We start from the raw sequence: 16,418 nt of genomic DNA, 5'->3' as shown, positions 1-16,418 counted from the left end.
AAATTCATTGTGAGGTTTTTGAAGTAGGCCCTAATAGCGTTGCCTTTATTTTGACCATTTAGTACGATCAATTTTTAAACCGATTAAATGTATTAAATCGTGTTTATCGTGATTAAATTTTTAATCCGATTAAATGTATTCGATGTATTACACAGCACGAGTCAAAAACGTTTGACGTGTCCAAAGGTGCTGCTTGTGACACTTTTGGCGTTCCACATACGGCCTATCGTTTCATCGAAGTGTTATTTCTCTCAACAAGGGTCGAAAAACTGCCTCTGGCCGAGGCCGCGGCAACGGTTAAATAAATAAAAAAAAGCTTCCAAATAAAAGTTTTAATATCAAATATTATAACAAGATTGATTACTCATCGGTTTTCGTATCTGTAAAATCTTTATCTTCGTCTTCGCAGTCTCCATTCAAATGTTCTATGACTCCAATTGATTTGGGCTATAGTTAAAGCTGTTATAATAAATTGCCCTCAAATTGTGTTTAAGGCAGTGGCGTAGACAAGGGTGGGTATCCGGGTCTAGACCCCCCCCTTAGGCCTACCTTTCACTGTACTCAATTTCCACCCCCTTCTCGACCCACCTCTTAACATTCACAAACTTTGACCCCCCACTTGGCGTATTTCTTGCTACGCCACTGGTTTAAGGAAAAGTATATTTTAATGCTTGCTGTAACAAAAATTAATTTAAGAAACCATTTCAAATTTTTAGTAAACTCAATTATTACCATGCACTAGACATTGAAACCAATTGCCAACCGACTCTTAATGCTGTTTATTTTAGGAAAAGATTCTTAAACAAAACTAACGAAAGTTCACCCCCTCAACCACTAACCAGTTTTTTTTGTTAAAAATGCGTAAAGTCGAGCAATTTCTTTAATTTCAATGGACATCAACATAACAACCAAGTCCATCTAGGGTTCCCTCGTCGCGGAAGACTGTTCCTTATTACGTCTTATTAAAACAAATATATTATTTAAGAACACTAGTTAATTTGCACTATGTATTTTTAAAATAAAAAAATTAAACAAAGATAAATAAACTACTTATTAAACAGGTTATAGACGTTTAAAATGAGCTTTTCAACTTCATATTACTTTATATACCATATCAGTTATTACCAAAAACTAAACCGAAGAGATTTTAAAACTAATAAATAATAAAATAAATCGAGCACGAAATGAGACTAGGAATTTAACTGTTACTTTGCCACACTGTGACGCCCAGGGAAATTGAAAGGGACGGCAAATTTAATTCCCATTAAAACGCCGCGAAATCGGAAATGTTTGGTAGGAAAATTTAATTGTTTTTTGGCCCCGATCGATAATTATTGAAAGTTTCGCAAAATAAGTCACTCTTAACGTGAAACTAAATATAGTAATGGAGTTTGGAATGTACTTTAATTTTAAATCGTTTATGGAAAGATTATTCAAAACCTTTTGAATCCTTTAACAGGGCTCGCACACGACCTGGAAAACGTGGATAAGTCAGGGAATTAGAAAACAATTACAAAATGTCAGGTAAAAGTTCGGGAATTTGAAAACGATTCCAAAAGGCCAAGGAATTTGAAAATGGTCCAAAAAAGTAATGTAATTCTATAATTTAATTACAAAATTTTTTTACGAACCCTGTTAAAAAAAAGGATAAAATAGAACTCGCGTATAAACCCAGAAACACCTGTTATTTATATTGTTATAGTACTTTGTTTTATCGTTGTATGGCGCTAACTCTTTCTATTCAAAGAGATCGATAACTAAATGTACGCACGGGGCAGGACAGCGACGGAGAGTTTCTCGACAATTTAGCTCTCATTGGCTAAAGGTGAAATCATGTTTGAATAAAACCCTAACTACAAAATTATCACATTGTGATTTCGCTAATATCGGCTTTCTTTTATTGTACCTCGTTGATAACTTCGCATTTTTAATGCGAGTCGCGGATAAAAAAACTCCCCTTATTTGCAATTTCGCCCACTGTTGTATCTGAAGTTAAAATATTTCTCAGTTTGACCGGTGAAAAAAAACTTGTAAATCCTTATAAAGTAACTAATGTTCTAAAATATCTGTCGTTAAAAATAATGTAGGTACCTTTTAATCATTTAACTTTTTCGATTCATTGGAAAGGTGTTTGTTATAATTTACGTTAAATATTTTTTGCTGAACGTGTTTAATTCGGAAGACTATGACTTGAATATACTTACAAAAATAGGATATATAGTCTCACATTCGTAGGCTTTGGAAATATCAATAAAATTAACCTAAGGTACTATATTAATAAGGTTTCTTTTGTATGAAACGGTTTTATTTAAGTGTAACTCTTTTCTCCATCATGATGAAATCTTTCAATAGACTGCCAGCTCTTATTCCTGGTTCTCCCTCATCGTGGGTCAAATACAAAGAAGGTATCTTGGACTACGGTACAAATTTGCACGCTAAGTCAATCACTAAAGACAAGAAAACATAGATAGACACACTTGGAATGCCCATCGCTCCATAGAACCTAGCCGCAAACGATAGACACACACGGTAGGCAGGGCTAAAACTCGCGAGTTTATTACGTCATGTCATTCAAGCGCCTGATTGGTTGTTGTAATTCGATTGTAATTAAAAAAAAAAACAATTCCGGAAATTAGCGTCTGCTATTTCTAGGGAAAAGTTAGCGAGGGAATAATGGATTTGGTTTCTCAAGATAGTTCCTGTAGGGAATATAATTTATATGAATTAGTTGAACCTGCGATTAATGCTTTAATTAAGCCTTTTGACGACTTGGAACTGTTTAAATCAACCGACGCGAGTACTGACTATTCAAGTTTTATTATAAGAAGAAAGGACCATGTTTATTATCCTACATGTGCAAGGCCTTGAAAGAACAGGAGTGGAAAGAAACCTACTGCGTTGTGAACCCTGTAAGAATTGTAATATCTGGCTTAACTTTAAGAGCCAGCTTGCAGGTATTTGGTTATGAAATAGGCGTTGTCTCAAATATTATCAAGAAAGTTGACGACATTACCGAGAACTCGGTTACCAGTGATCTTGAGGCTCAAGCTACTAAAACAGAACACTGGGAGCTGTCGGAAGAGCTTTCACCACTAATTAAAAAATTAACATCCTATGGGAATTATACAATATGCGAGGGGTTTACGATGGAAGAAATAAAGTTGAATTCTGGTGGTGCTACATTAACCTCATTAGTATCTAAAACAATTCCATTTTGTCGTTTTGAATCACCAAAATGCACTAGTCTCATAAATCCTGGTCAAGGTGTTGACAAAAGTAAATGCAGAGAGTGCAAAATTTTGATGAATGGGGTGGTTAGAAGTAATATAAATGAAAGGAAACGTAAACATAATACAACAATTGAAGAACTTAAAATCCCCGAAAAAAGATTTGTAAAACAGATGTATCATCTAGTTTAAAACTTTCAGTTTTAAGTCCAAGAAGCCATGATGTCCGTATCAAGAGCATTCGCCATAGCCGTATGTTATTGCAAAAGGAAGTTTCAAATGACTGTATCGCTTTCTGATGACTAGAATAAAGAAATGATTGAAATAGTTCAAAGAATTAGTAATGAGTTTCCGGGTGATTTGTCCTCTGTGATAGATGAATGTCAAAATCACCAAATAGCAAGAAAGTTAAAAATGTATGGAACAAAGAGATCAACTTCATAACCGTAAGTAACTAAGTAGGTGTTTAAATGTTTTGAGCAATAAATTATTACCTCAATTTATTATTTTTAGGGACAGGTTATAAAGGAAACAAATGGTCCATGATAACGTTTCGTTTAGCGCTTGCAGTTTATGTTAGAAGTTCAGCAGCTTACTCAGCTCTGAAATCATTCCACATACTGAATCTCCCCATCGAAAGATCTCTAAAAGATTTAACCAGGCTCGGCTTCAAGACAGCGGAATCAACCACGATTATCTAGTAGAACAGCGAGATCTTTATGGAAAAATTATATCGGAACAAACTAGTAAAGGTTTGCCAGAACCCCCGGGGGAAGGAATATTAATATTTGACGAAGTGAGAGTAATCTCCAAAATCATGTGGAATTCCTCGAGTAATAAATTGATTGGTCTGGCATTAACTGATAATGAGTATAGTGAACTGAAGGATATTTATGAACTGCTCAAGGACGACAAAATTGAGAAAAACCCTACCATCTACATTCTCCAATTTCTTTGGCGAGATATTTCATACTCTTTTGATGTTGTTGGTCCTTTATAACATCGTGTGGACCAGTCAAGAAAGAGGTTAAACTAATGAATTTTATCCATATACCCAGTTTGTTTACATTAAACGTTTTTTTCAGGCTTTGCTCGGTAGTTTGTATGATGTTCTAAGAGTTTTCGAATCATATAAATTTCACGTACGAGCATTCGTATTGGATGGAGCCAGTGTCAATCTAAGCTTAATCAAGAGTTTGATGCATGTTTCCGGTCCTTTTGGACATAAAGAAAATGAAGATTTATTTGAGCGTCATACGATCAGTCCATGCATGCCCCATCCATACAGGCCATTCCACAAAATACATTTTATAATCTGCCCGTCACACCAGGTAAGTGTTTTATAATGACTTTGGAATTTATAAATTAATATCTCGTAATATTTTTAGCTAAAAAGCATGGTTGCCGCATTATACTCCTCAAGGCCAAAAATACAAGGTGGTACAAAGCTTTTTGAAAATAATGACATTGCCTTTGGTTGGACTGCTATCGAAGAAGTTTATGATGTTGACGTTAAAAGAGCTGGAAATGGTGATGCGAAAAGAGTGAAGAACTTGCTGAAGGGTTACGTATATAGGGATAACTGGACAAGGTATAATAATAATAATATTGTTTTAAGTGTCTTTAAATTTTACATAATTTACAAATTGGGCTAAGTCCGTTTATTCTTTTAGGTTAAACGTGCATCCGGCTAAAATCATGCAGGTATTGTCTGATTTCTTTCTCGTTAATTTTGTCGTAGGGTCAATGGAGGTAAGTGTGATCAAAATATTTTTTGGGCGTTTACTTGAAATTACTCTTGAACTAAAAATAGCACCCTCTTAAGAATTGGTACCATTGATAACCTACACAATCACGCAATAAAATATAATATCAATTAAATAGTGATATAAATATTAATTATTTAATTTAACTCTGTTACTGATCACACTTACCCCCAAAATGTGGGGCAAGTGTGATAGGGAGGTTGGTTAATTGTGATATTGTGAAATCCTTGATCAATCGCAATGAATTTGCATACAGCGGATAAATATGGTGTCCCAATAAAGATTAATTTTCTTCGTAGCTGTAAAATAATATCTTTGTGTGGTCACACTTACCCCGCACCGCACATTTTTAAAGACTTTTTTCAGATTAAATTTTGAAAACCTCAAAATATTAGCAAAAACACAAAATTTTCCTAGCAGGTAAAAGGTTAAGCAGACTACAAAATACCAAAATGTAAAACCGGTTTGTCAGTTAGAAAAAAAAATACAGAACTTTTCTTTGGGGCATAAAATCTCTAAACACAACTAGAAGAGTATAACATTTTTTCAACTAAAATTTTTAAAAACTAAATTTCATTTAATATTGAAAATATATAAAATGTGTATAATTAAGTATATTTCAATATCCATTCATCAAATATTCTGTTATAATATTTGGGGAAATAATAAGGGGAGATCACACTTAATTAAATTGACCCTATAACAACTTTGGTGTCTTATGTTTTAAATGTTTACAGCAAGAAGAAGTGCTTTCAGCGTTGTATCAAATTGCCAATCCATCAACTACCCCACCACCAGCTAGAGCTACTGAAATTATGATGACTCGACAGTATCTAAGCAGCTGCAATCTAATATTTGAGCGTGCGATTTTGGATAAAACAAAAAAGTGACTTCTGTAAATGACCCTTTCTTTGAAAGTATTTTGAAAGGTTACAATTCTTTGTGGATTGGATAAATAAGTTGTTAGGTAAAACAGATTGAATTTTGAGTTGTATCGAAGAGTTAATTTTTTTCACATTTATGTAGAAAATCCAGATTTTTGCGCCACATTAAAGGACCAAAAACTGTTTATATCGTGGCAGACATGGGACCTATTGAGGGTAATGGTTTTTGGTTTCAATGGATTTGCTAAAGACTTCATCTCAGAATTCCTAGGAAGATTTATACTGCCTATAAAGGTTAATGGGAGTGCACTAGAATCTATATTTGGACAACTTCGCTTTACAACTGCAGGAAAACTGACAGGAATAAATTATAGTCATGCGCAAAGGAGTTTGTTAGTTAAGTATGACATTCATGGAAAAAAATTTACCAAGGATGATTATAGAAAAGCCCCGATAGCCATTGCGGCAACCAACCTGAGAAGAAGAAGTAATCAAACCTTGAATTGATTTGAATGAATTAAATTAACTCTTTAAGCAGATTGAAACCTTTCAATTGGTTAGCTGAGCATAACTTTTATTGAAAATTTGCAAAATTAACAAAGTTAAGTTTTGAATAAATAATTTACAAATCTAATTTTTTTGGAGCTGTTTTTTTCTATAGTTTCTTTACTTATCACTTGTTATTAGTGGTGTTTCTGGACAAGCGAATGTTTCGCTTAATATTCATGAAAGCTTTTCTCTCGGAAGAGACGTTTTTGGTTTGAATCTTGCTAGCTTTTTTACATGGAGATTCTGACTGACTAGGGTTTTCAGACTCTTCTCCGATATGATTTTTAATGACAAACTCTATTGTTTCTTGTACCAATTTGTTAAAAATCTGACTAGATTTATTGGAACCTTTAAATTAATTTTTGGCAAGGGTAAAGGTTTCTGAAGGAACTTTGCTTATCACATTGAATAAAATCTCACTACACGTATTATTGCTTTGACTTATTACTTTCGGATGAGGACTAGGAACTATAATATGAGATTCAATTTCCTGGCTAGGTTTTTCTTTACAGTATTTATGGATAACTAAGTCTAAAGTTTCCTCTATCGAAGAACTAGAAGGACGACTAGAATTCCTTTTCTTTTTGCTTTTTGAAACCTTTTTCAAATCGTCTCTCAACTTTGAGCCACCTTTTCCTATATTATACTCCACACTGTCTTTAAATTTGGAACTTATGAAATCCCAATACCTGGCATGGCACATTTTTGAGATAAGCTCAACTGCGAATAAATTAACAAAGTCATGCTTATCTATCAGCTCGGATATTTCAGCTGTCAATTGCATAACAAGCTCTTCGTCAGCCTTTAGTTTTGGACACGTTTCCTAAAAAACAGATACCCCAGCTTAGGCCAGTTAAGTTATTGCTTTTTGATAATACTCACTGGTAAACAATCCTTGTTAAAACTTTCTTTGATTTTTAAGTCAAATTTCCAAAGAAATTCTCTGAATTGAGGTTTAAGGAAAGACAAACCACCACCATCCAATTCTTTGAGGCAAGGTGGTAGAAATTCACTCTTCTCAAACTCAGTCATTCTAATTTGTCGAATAATACTCAGGAATTCAATAGCCTGGATCCTAGCACCTGGTGTCAGTTTTTTATAATTTGGAAATTAAAGTTTTCCATTATATTTGTTTTTCATCATCCCCAGTGCAGCTCCTCCAAGAGTAATCAATCTGCAGTCAAGTTCATTGTATTCTAGACATTAAAAAATAATATAATAAAACAAATCTAGCAAATAATTCTAGATTTTATTAAACCTGGAGTGTTATTGCTGCTAATAGAACATGAACCAAGTGTTGATTTGTTACATTTGGAAATATTAAAAACCTTAAGGCTGTGCAGGATATCCCGGAATACGCTTAAAACTGAGTGGGATATAGAATTGAAAATACCCAAGAAAACTTCTTCAGTGGTCTGCCAAAGATATTCTTGACAGAGAATATGAGCAATAGCATCTCTCAAATTAATAATTTCTAAAAGTAAATGTCAAATACATTATAGCATTTAGTCTAAACATATTTCAACTTATTCTTATTTATGAGGACAATGACATACTAGTGCCTGATGATTGTAAAACCAAAGATAAGTTGCAATTAATGACCTCCACCTTTTCTGTAGCATTTAGACTAGTAACTTGAACAACTAAAAGCAAACCAAATTATAAAAAGGACCATTCCTGTACTATATACAAAGAAAATGTATCCAACTTGATGGTAGAAATTTGACCAATTTTAAAGCTCCTTCCAAAGCATAAATTACTTCTTCGTTGTAGACAATCATGAAGTCTGTCGTTATTTTGTAAAGTTTAAAAAGTTTCCTACATTTTTCCCACACAAGCCTAACTAATAATTTAAAATCCGTTCCTTCAGTCTCATCCCAAAATCCCATGACTTTTAAGCCTACCACTAAATGTTTTTGAAAACCGTCAAAAACTTCTTCGTTATCTTTGAGTATATGCTTATCATATTTTTCTAAAAATTGTCTAGTTTTCAAACTAATTTCACTAATTTTAATATTACATAGTTTTTCATCTAAAAGATTTATATCAATTGGTTTTAAATATTTTTTCACTGACTTCCTTTTGTCTGCCATTTTCCGCGTCTACCTTAAGCCTGGTTTTCTTAAGCGGACGACTTTTAGAACTTCCGTTAGTGACGTTAAAGACAGCGACGTCAATGGAGCTGGGCCCCGCCCCGCGTGTGTGCCTATCGTTTGAACAGCTTTGGCTGCGATGGGCATTCCAAATGTGTCTATCTATGTTTTCTTGCTAAAGACCACGTTCATGGCTTTTGGTTGTTTTAGGTCCGGCTGGGTGATGAATCTACAACAATGTTCAGATTAATCCTGTCGATGATGCCCACAATTTTGGTGTACATTATACGGTTTTCGATTCTTTTTTTATATTTATTTAGTTTTTTTATTTTAAGAAAATTCAACCCCAAGTTTTGAATTATTCTTGACTGATTTAAAAGAAAAGCTAAGGACTGTTAATTTAATTAATATTAATAATAATAATAATCAGCTAGGCTAATAATTGTGACATTTCGAGTGATAAACTTTCCCCAATCCCACTCTAACGTGAAGGGAAATTATTATGATAGCCTCCTGGTAAAATTATTTACGCCAAAATGCAATTTCATTTCCACGAGGCCTTAATTACAATAAATTGAGGGCGATGGTGGAAAAATTAATTTCGGGCTCTCGACCAGCCACGAATAATGGACCGCGGTAGAGATAAAAGACCAAAACTTCATTAGGCGAAGGGGTTTACTTCACTTTGAACTTAACTAATATACCGACAAGCTATAAAATATATATATATATATATATATATATATATATATATATATATATATATATATATATATATATATATATATATATAGTTCCTTTTTATTTAAAATAAATTTTTCCATATAAAGGGAATCTGTAATTAATTTCAAAAGAGACGGGAATAAATGTGCACTTCGCCTTTACTACGTAAAACAACATTTTTGGCTTTGGCACCGTCTTACATAAAAACTATGAGATAATAATAGGTTGTATAGCAGTGCCACTTATCCATAAATTACGATAATTAAAATAATAAATATAAATAATAAAAAAAAATAATAATACCACTTATTCTATATTACGGTAAAAGCCTAAACGATCAAACGCCATTTGATCAACAGGGGTTGATTTGATCGAACACCATTTGACCATTTGATCGACAGGGGTTAATTTGATCGACAGGGGTTCATATGATCGAACGCCATTTGATGGACAGGGGTTCATATGATCGAACGCCATTTGATGGACAGGGGTTCATATGATCGAACGCCATTTGATTGACAGGGGTTCATATGATCAAACGCCATTTGATCGTACACACCTAAATATTTTTTTGCCACAACTAGTTCTTCGGTCGAAGGTATATGTGCCATCCTTATTTTTTGGAAAAGACAGTTTTGGTTGGACGATAGTATTTCCAGATATGTCGGAAGGAATAGTGATACTTTCGCTAATGGATGAGTTAATTCTGGTCGATGGCGACTGTGCCAACTGTGAACCTCTGACTGAGACTGTAGCTTTCACAAAATACTTGTCCATTTACAAACACTTTTCGTTTGTTATAAATTTAAGTTAAATCTGAATATGTGCTGATTCGCGATTCAATGCGAGGCAGAAAAAGCATTTGTTTTTTACATTTCGTGATAGAGTAGGATACACGAAGAAGAAAGAGCTAACAGGCTATTCTACAACAACGGTAAAATCTCGAAGCACTACATTACATGGACACGGTCACGCACACGCGACCGTTTAAAACTAGCTATTAAAAACGGTTGCAATGCTATTTTATTTTAAATAGATCGCACTAGCAGTGCCGTATTTCCGTCTAGGCAAACCTAGGCAGCTGCCTAGGGCCCATCCTTGGAAGGGGCCCTCCAGTGAGTATTAATTTAATTATAATTTAAATTGGAGAGATTGCTAGGTAAAAGATTTTGTTTTAAAATTACCAAACTTTCTGCCTGGCAGTGAACATACGCAGCCTTTAATAGGAATGTTGCATAATTATCGCATATTTAGTCGACGCTTTTACTTAGTAATACACCCGAAGAGCTCCGAATTCTAGGGAAATTCAGGCACAGCCTAGTTCCAGGGATCAGAGTAAGTGCAGCTCGTGAAAGGTAGCCCGGTAGTCGTCACTAATTTAAACGAAAGCCTGTCTTCACTTCTCGATTTAGAGGGTATGAGACCAGCTGAACTATGTTTATTATCCTCGTCATCTGCCTAGAGGTCCAGGATCTCTAAGTCCGGCCCTGCACACTAGCCTTTAAAGGATTTTTTAATCTTAAAGACGATACTGCTAATCAGTTTTCTATTATATTAGGATAAACGACAATGTAATAGTAAGCATAAACTACGTGCATCGACGTCTTAGCTTTATAATATTATCTAATCACTTTCCTCTCTTTCGTGTATCCGGTCGTAGCCCTAAAATATCCGTCAAAACATTTTTGATAAGCTGGTTCAATATAAGGTTCGTCGAGAAAAATTACATGGGTTCAATATTTCTACAATTGAAAAGTTTTTCTGGTGCAGTGAGACGCGCGAAAGCAATTTTCAAAAACTATAGTAAAATGGTTTCCAATATCTACTGATACTAGCTCGCTTCTATTCGTGAGACATTTACCTTTACTTTAGTATCTTGGTCAAGATGGCTGAGCTGCTTTTCTAAAGACCTAGGCTTAATAAGTGACGGACGGGAGCGGAATTGATCGAGGGAACGCGTTTTCTGATTGGCTGAAGCTGTTTATCGCCAAGGTGTGGACGTCAAAAAATAGAACATTCGCTAGATACCGCGGAGACGCGACTTTAGCGGCTAATTTGAAAAAAATTGCAAATTTTATTCGCGAGCGTCAATTTTCAGCGCGAAAATGTTTTTTTTTCGCTAAGTGGGAACTAGGCTTAAAAGGTTTTATAAAAAGGTTACCGTTGCGGCGTTAATCAATTATAAATTATTCATCTTTTTACTTCTTATTTCTATCGTGTTGTGGGAATAAACAGGTTCTTAAAAACAATTTAAAAAACACGTGACAGAAACTAAATTGCGCACGATTTGAAAAAATAACATTAACCTGATTTATAGCCGTGAAAAATGTTCGCGGTCTTTCACATTGGCATCTAGGAGCAACAAACACTGCACCCCACTCAAGGAGATCGCAACCCGTCAAAGGTCGTGCATATCCTTGCGTACATTTTTCATTGGTTAGACGCTTTAGCGCCTGCTACCGTCGGAAGAGGAAAATTCGGAAATTGTCTTCCCCCTTTCCGTAAAACGTTCAGCATAAAGGCTTGTCCAATGAAAATTGTACACAACACTGCCTTAGCGTGCTTAAAGGCTAGCTGCGTTCTCCTTGTGTTTGTTGCTCCTAGTTGGCAGTGGGAAATCCATTGGTAGCGTTTAATCTACTGTTGACTAAATGTCGTTAAATTATACAACTACATGTAGGTTATGATTTTACTTTTGGCTTGACAATAGAAACTACGCTATGTTGCTATGTCTTTTTAGAAAAAGTCTAAATTTTAAGCAATATTTTCCATCCTTTGCTTTAAAAACCAAAGTCTATGAAAGAGCAGTTCTCGGCCAAAATAATGTTTCGTTATCCGAAAACTTTAATCTCTAATTGAACGAAATAGTGCTCAAAAACCCATTAAATGAAATGCTGAATTTCTTTAGAAGCTAAAAATGATATAATTTGTAAACTCAAAAGAACACTCACGAATTAAGTCGGCGCTCTTAAAGCCCCAATGGTAATTAAATCACGCGCAATTAGTTATATTTACCCGGATTGAAATAAAACACCAATGTTATGTATAGGACCAATTTGGAATAGGCTCTAAAGCCTAGTTCCCTCTTGGCGAAAAAAGCAGTTTTCGCGCTTTAAATTGACGCTTCGTTTTCTCAATCCTATTTCTCACTAGATTTAGTAATACATCGTATTGTTCTGGACTCATTCGAAAGAACCTACAAAGCAAATAAAATTTTAATGTTTTAATCTGTCAAACATTGTTTATTTCAAATTACTCATTTCTTTAATAAGGTGATTGAAATAGCCCTGTTCGTGTCTTAAAATTAAATTTATTTTATTGAAATTCTAGCGATATTAGGCTTAGCATTTTTAAATATTCGCGCCAAATGAGAACCTACCTCCTAGCGATTAAAAAAAACGCTTGTTTTCGCTTCGCGAAAAATTCATTCGTCAAGTGGGAAATTTATTTCACCTAGAAAAGTATTGAGCAGAAAGAGCCGATAGCGAAAGCAATTTCCTTATTACGTCACAGAGAAAGAAATGCCAACGATTAAACCACCCTTGGAAACAAGTATCAACAAAGATAATATAGACCTTGTACCCTAGATTCGAAATCAATCGCTCTTACCCACTTCTTGCCAGAACTAAAAAAATTACCATGGTAACCATCTATAGATAGCGCACTATAGAAACCGACGTAGGACGATTTTAAGGAGGTGATTTGCTTCGTTACAAAGCTTTCTCAAATCGAATCTAGGGTACAGACTTCTATATTATATTTGGTTTCGATCAGAAAGGTCAGAGATTTAATTATTTTCTCGGGCTCAGACATGCATAAAAACGATGAGGCCTTTGATGATAATATCCGATGACGAGTGAGACCAAGCCCACGTTTGTTATTTGAGCCTTAGCAAGAATGTATTGAAGTTACTAAGAATATTGGACTACAGGATTCTGATTCCCATCCTCGCAGCCTTTGTAGCTAAAATTCGTCTGCTTTCCCAATCAAGTTTGCTATATGGTATGACCTTGAATGCGCCTTAAATGCAGACAAACTTTCTCCACAAAAGCTGTGAGGATGGTACCAGGGGTTAATGCTATGCTGAAATATTCTTAGTAACTTCAATACATTCTTGGCCTTAGCAGTAACCAGATACATTCATTTATAAGAGACTAACGTTACTTTTGAATCGAACTAAGATTAAGAAACTTAAACGCATTTTCAAACTGAGAAAATCTATTTAAATATTCATCAAACGCTTAAGGCATATTACTGTTAAAACTACGTAGCTCCAAAAGAGCACTCAGAAATTGTCTAACTAAATATAAAGTAAATATATAGCGCGGTGGCGTGTAATTCCGGACACTTCCAATTCCGACCACTTATGTTTATGTTAGTTTACTTTTGATATACGCAATTGTAGATCTTCAAATATAGGTCTTTTTTTACCTCAATTAAATGGCTATCAGAAAATTATCACTTTGAGGCGAAATTCGAAGAACTAAGGAAGATATGAGTCTAATTTTACGACCCCGCCAATTAGTCCAATTAAAGTTATGCAAACTTAAGGGAATGTAGCCCCACGACCCTCACAAAATAAGCTCTCATTTCCCTCTAAGAAAAAAGATACGAAAGATATTTATATATATGCGAAAACTATAAACATTTCTACATAAAATAAGCAGTAAGCACCTGAGTAGTCTTTGTGACCAAAAAATTAATAAAATAGGAATCATTGCAATAACCTTTATCAGGCAGCCAATTCCGCCCACTTTGAAACCACACTCTTTCACCCACTATTTATCGACGATTATATTACATTAAACCCCCGAAATTAAGACTATTTAGTAGCTTATTCATCTGAGATTAAACTACTATCCTCAACACTTTATTTTATCCCGCGCTTTACGACACAAGAGCGGACGACGCGTTTCACCCTTCGACCCCTACGCTTCTCTCTCTTTCGGGAATCTAGAAGAGGTGCGGAAATAAGGATTTATCGTCTAAAAAGCGATGCGTAATTCGTCGTCTGAAAGCAAAACCCACGTAACTTTAGTTACGTTGTTTTCGCTTTTAAGTGTTATTTAGTAATAGCTTTAAATTCTTATTACAGTGGTGAAAACCGTACTCTTTTATCATTAATATTCGCGCAGATAATTAGCTTTTACAGAAACACGTAACTAAATATGTCTTGCCCTTTCAATGCATAAACAAGTAACTTTATGCGTCGACCGCGGCGCTACCATCAGGCCATTAATTTTACAGGTCGTAGTTCCAAACTTCCAGGCGGAGCAGTGCTTTGAATGCGTTTTAAAAATGGATCAAGCTTTTTATTGTAAAAATAATAAACGGAAAGATGAAATAGGTAATATAATATAATTTAAAGAAATGAATAATTTCTTTAGGTTCAGATTCTCAAGACTGGGAAGATGACTACGAAATTGAAGAACAAGAAGCCAGTGGCACTATTCCATCTTGCGCTCAAGGTCAGTGGCGTACCGATGGTTTGTGGCGCCCGGTTCAAAACTCTTACAAGGCACCCCTTATATATGACGCGAAAAATCCTAATTACTAATATTTCATTAATTTCACCAAATTTAAATTTATTTTACAAAATTACAATAAAAATAATATTTTTTATAGAACAATTTTTGATTAAGGTTTGATTAAACAACGTTTACTAGGATTCTTTTTATCATTTTGGGTCTTTTTGGCGGCCCTTTATAGGACCGTTATACTGGCGCCCGGTTCCACATGCCCCCCCCCTGCCCCCCCGTCGGTACGCTACTGCTCAAGGTATACATTCCATCAGATTGCGTCAAGCTTGTTGAAACAACATGCACCAAAAATCCGTACAAGTTAAACAACTTGGACACCAGGATTTCTTTAACATTCAGGAACTCGTTCATAAAAATCTCAAGGGGAATGCGTTTCAAGGAATATCAAATTCTAAATGGCAGTGGCGTAGCTAGCATGGGTGACACCCGGGGCGGATATCATAGCATGGGGTGACACCCGGGGTGTATATCATGGTGTGCTATTTTCTTGCCTCTAGTTTATGTAAGTTTTTATTTTTTTCGTGGTCGGGTGTCACCCCAAATCACGCCCAAACGGGTGGCACCCGTGGCGGTCCATACCCCCCCCCCCTAGATACGCCACTGCTAAATGGATTGTTTACAAAAAGCAAAGCAATAGTATTGAAATTTTCATGAGAAATGAAATTAACGATGTTGTGGAACCAAATGTAGTGTCCTTTCTTAAAAGAGGAATTGCCTTCAAGACAGTTGCATCTCACAATCTAACGTCTCCATACAGAGAACCTATCAAAGTTGACCGTGGAAAGGTAAAAGATCTCTTAGAACTGTGTCGTTACATGCCAAACGACATAACCCCATTTTATCTCAATTTAAGAACATTGGAAGATCAAGAACTTCGGGACGAATAAGTCGCTATGGCATATTTATAAAAGTCACATTGAAAAAAATGTAACTACACAAATATTTATTTTGATTGTATTTTAAGCTCGTTATAAAAATGTTATTTTAATGAAAATAAAAATATCATTCTGGTATTTGATCAGTTTTGAATTTTTTATGCCAATTTTTTTTAACTACCACAGTCCTGCCTTTTTAACTATTAATCTAGGTATTACTACATTTTTTTACTAATAATCCATGATAGTTTAATGTAACAAATTCCACGTACCTAAAGTTACGTGGATTTTGCTTTTAAAAGTTAGGAACATAAAAAAAGTAATTATATTTAAAACTATACTAATGCTTAAAATTAGTCTACATGTTCTTAGGACACGTCTTTATTTATTAAAAACAAACTTCAAGGCCCAAATGTTATTCTTTGATTTGACAGATGCATCTAAACATTTAAATCATTTTTATCTCAAAATGACCTCCGCCAAGTTACGTGGTTTTTGCTTTCAGACGACGAATAGGGCTCGATTTGAAAACTCGACGTTCGCAACTTCTTAAAGATGGAATTTAACGAAGGTAATGTTAATAGCTTTTATTTTACTTAAGATTATTTAAATATAATGTTAAGTATATTTTCTAAAATAATTAAAATACCCGAGCCTGAGTTATTACGATAATTTTTCTTTGTATTTTTTTAAAGCATGTCCGTAATTGAAAGTCGGTGGTCGAGCAATTAGCAGCGGATGGACTGGAACTAAAACCGAAT

The 16,418-nt window shown here is 34.7% G+C and overlaps 1 protein-coding gene across 4 annotated transcripts; it reads left to right on the top strand.

Moving 5' to 3' along the window:
- Window positions 1-12,913: 12,913 nt before the first annotated feature.
- Window positions 12,914-15,744, top strand: LOC149958555 (uncharacterized). Of its 4 annotated transcripts, XM_090164977.1 has the most exons (4): window positions 12,966-14,559; window positions 14,630-14,710; window positions 15,473-15,567; window positions 15,636-15,744. In XM_090164977.1, exons 1-4 carry the CDS (start codon window positions 14,427-14,429, stop codon window positions 15,711-15,713), a joined length of 387 nt encoding a protein of 128 aa, XP_090021103.1. In that variant the 5' UTR covers window positions 12,966-14,426; the 3' UTR covers window positions 15,714-15,744. The 4 variants fall into 4 exon arrangements, 3 of the variants coding, with proteins under 3 accessions (XP_090021103.1, XP_090021102.1, XP_090021101.1); XM_090164976.1 differs by having other exon boundaries at window positions 15,473-15,744; XM_090164975.1 differs by lacking the exon at window positions 15,636-15,744 and having other exon boundaries at window positions 15,037-15,584.
- Window positions 15,745-16,418: the final 674 nt, after the last annotated feature.

Source organism: Leiobunum rupestre, chromosome 2 (genome assembly GCF_980474605.1).
Source record: "Leiobunum rupestre chromosome 2, qqLeiRupe1.1.hap1, whole genome shotgun sequence".
Taxonomy (NCBI): domain Eukaryota; kingdom Metazoa; phylum Arthropoda; class Arachnida; order Opiliones; family Sclerosomatidae; genus Leiobunum; species Leiobunum rupestre.
Note: the sequence above shows the minus strand (reverse complement) of the source record. Positions and strands in the feature narration are given on the sequence as shown.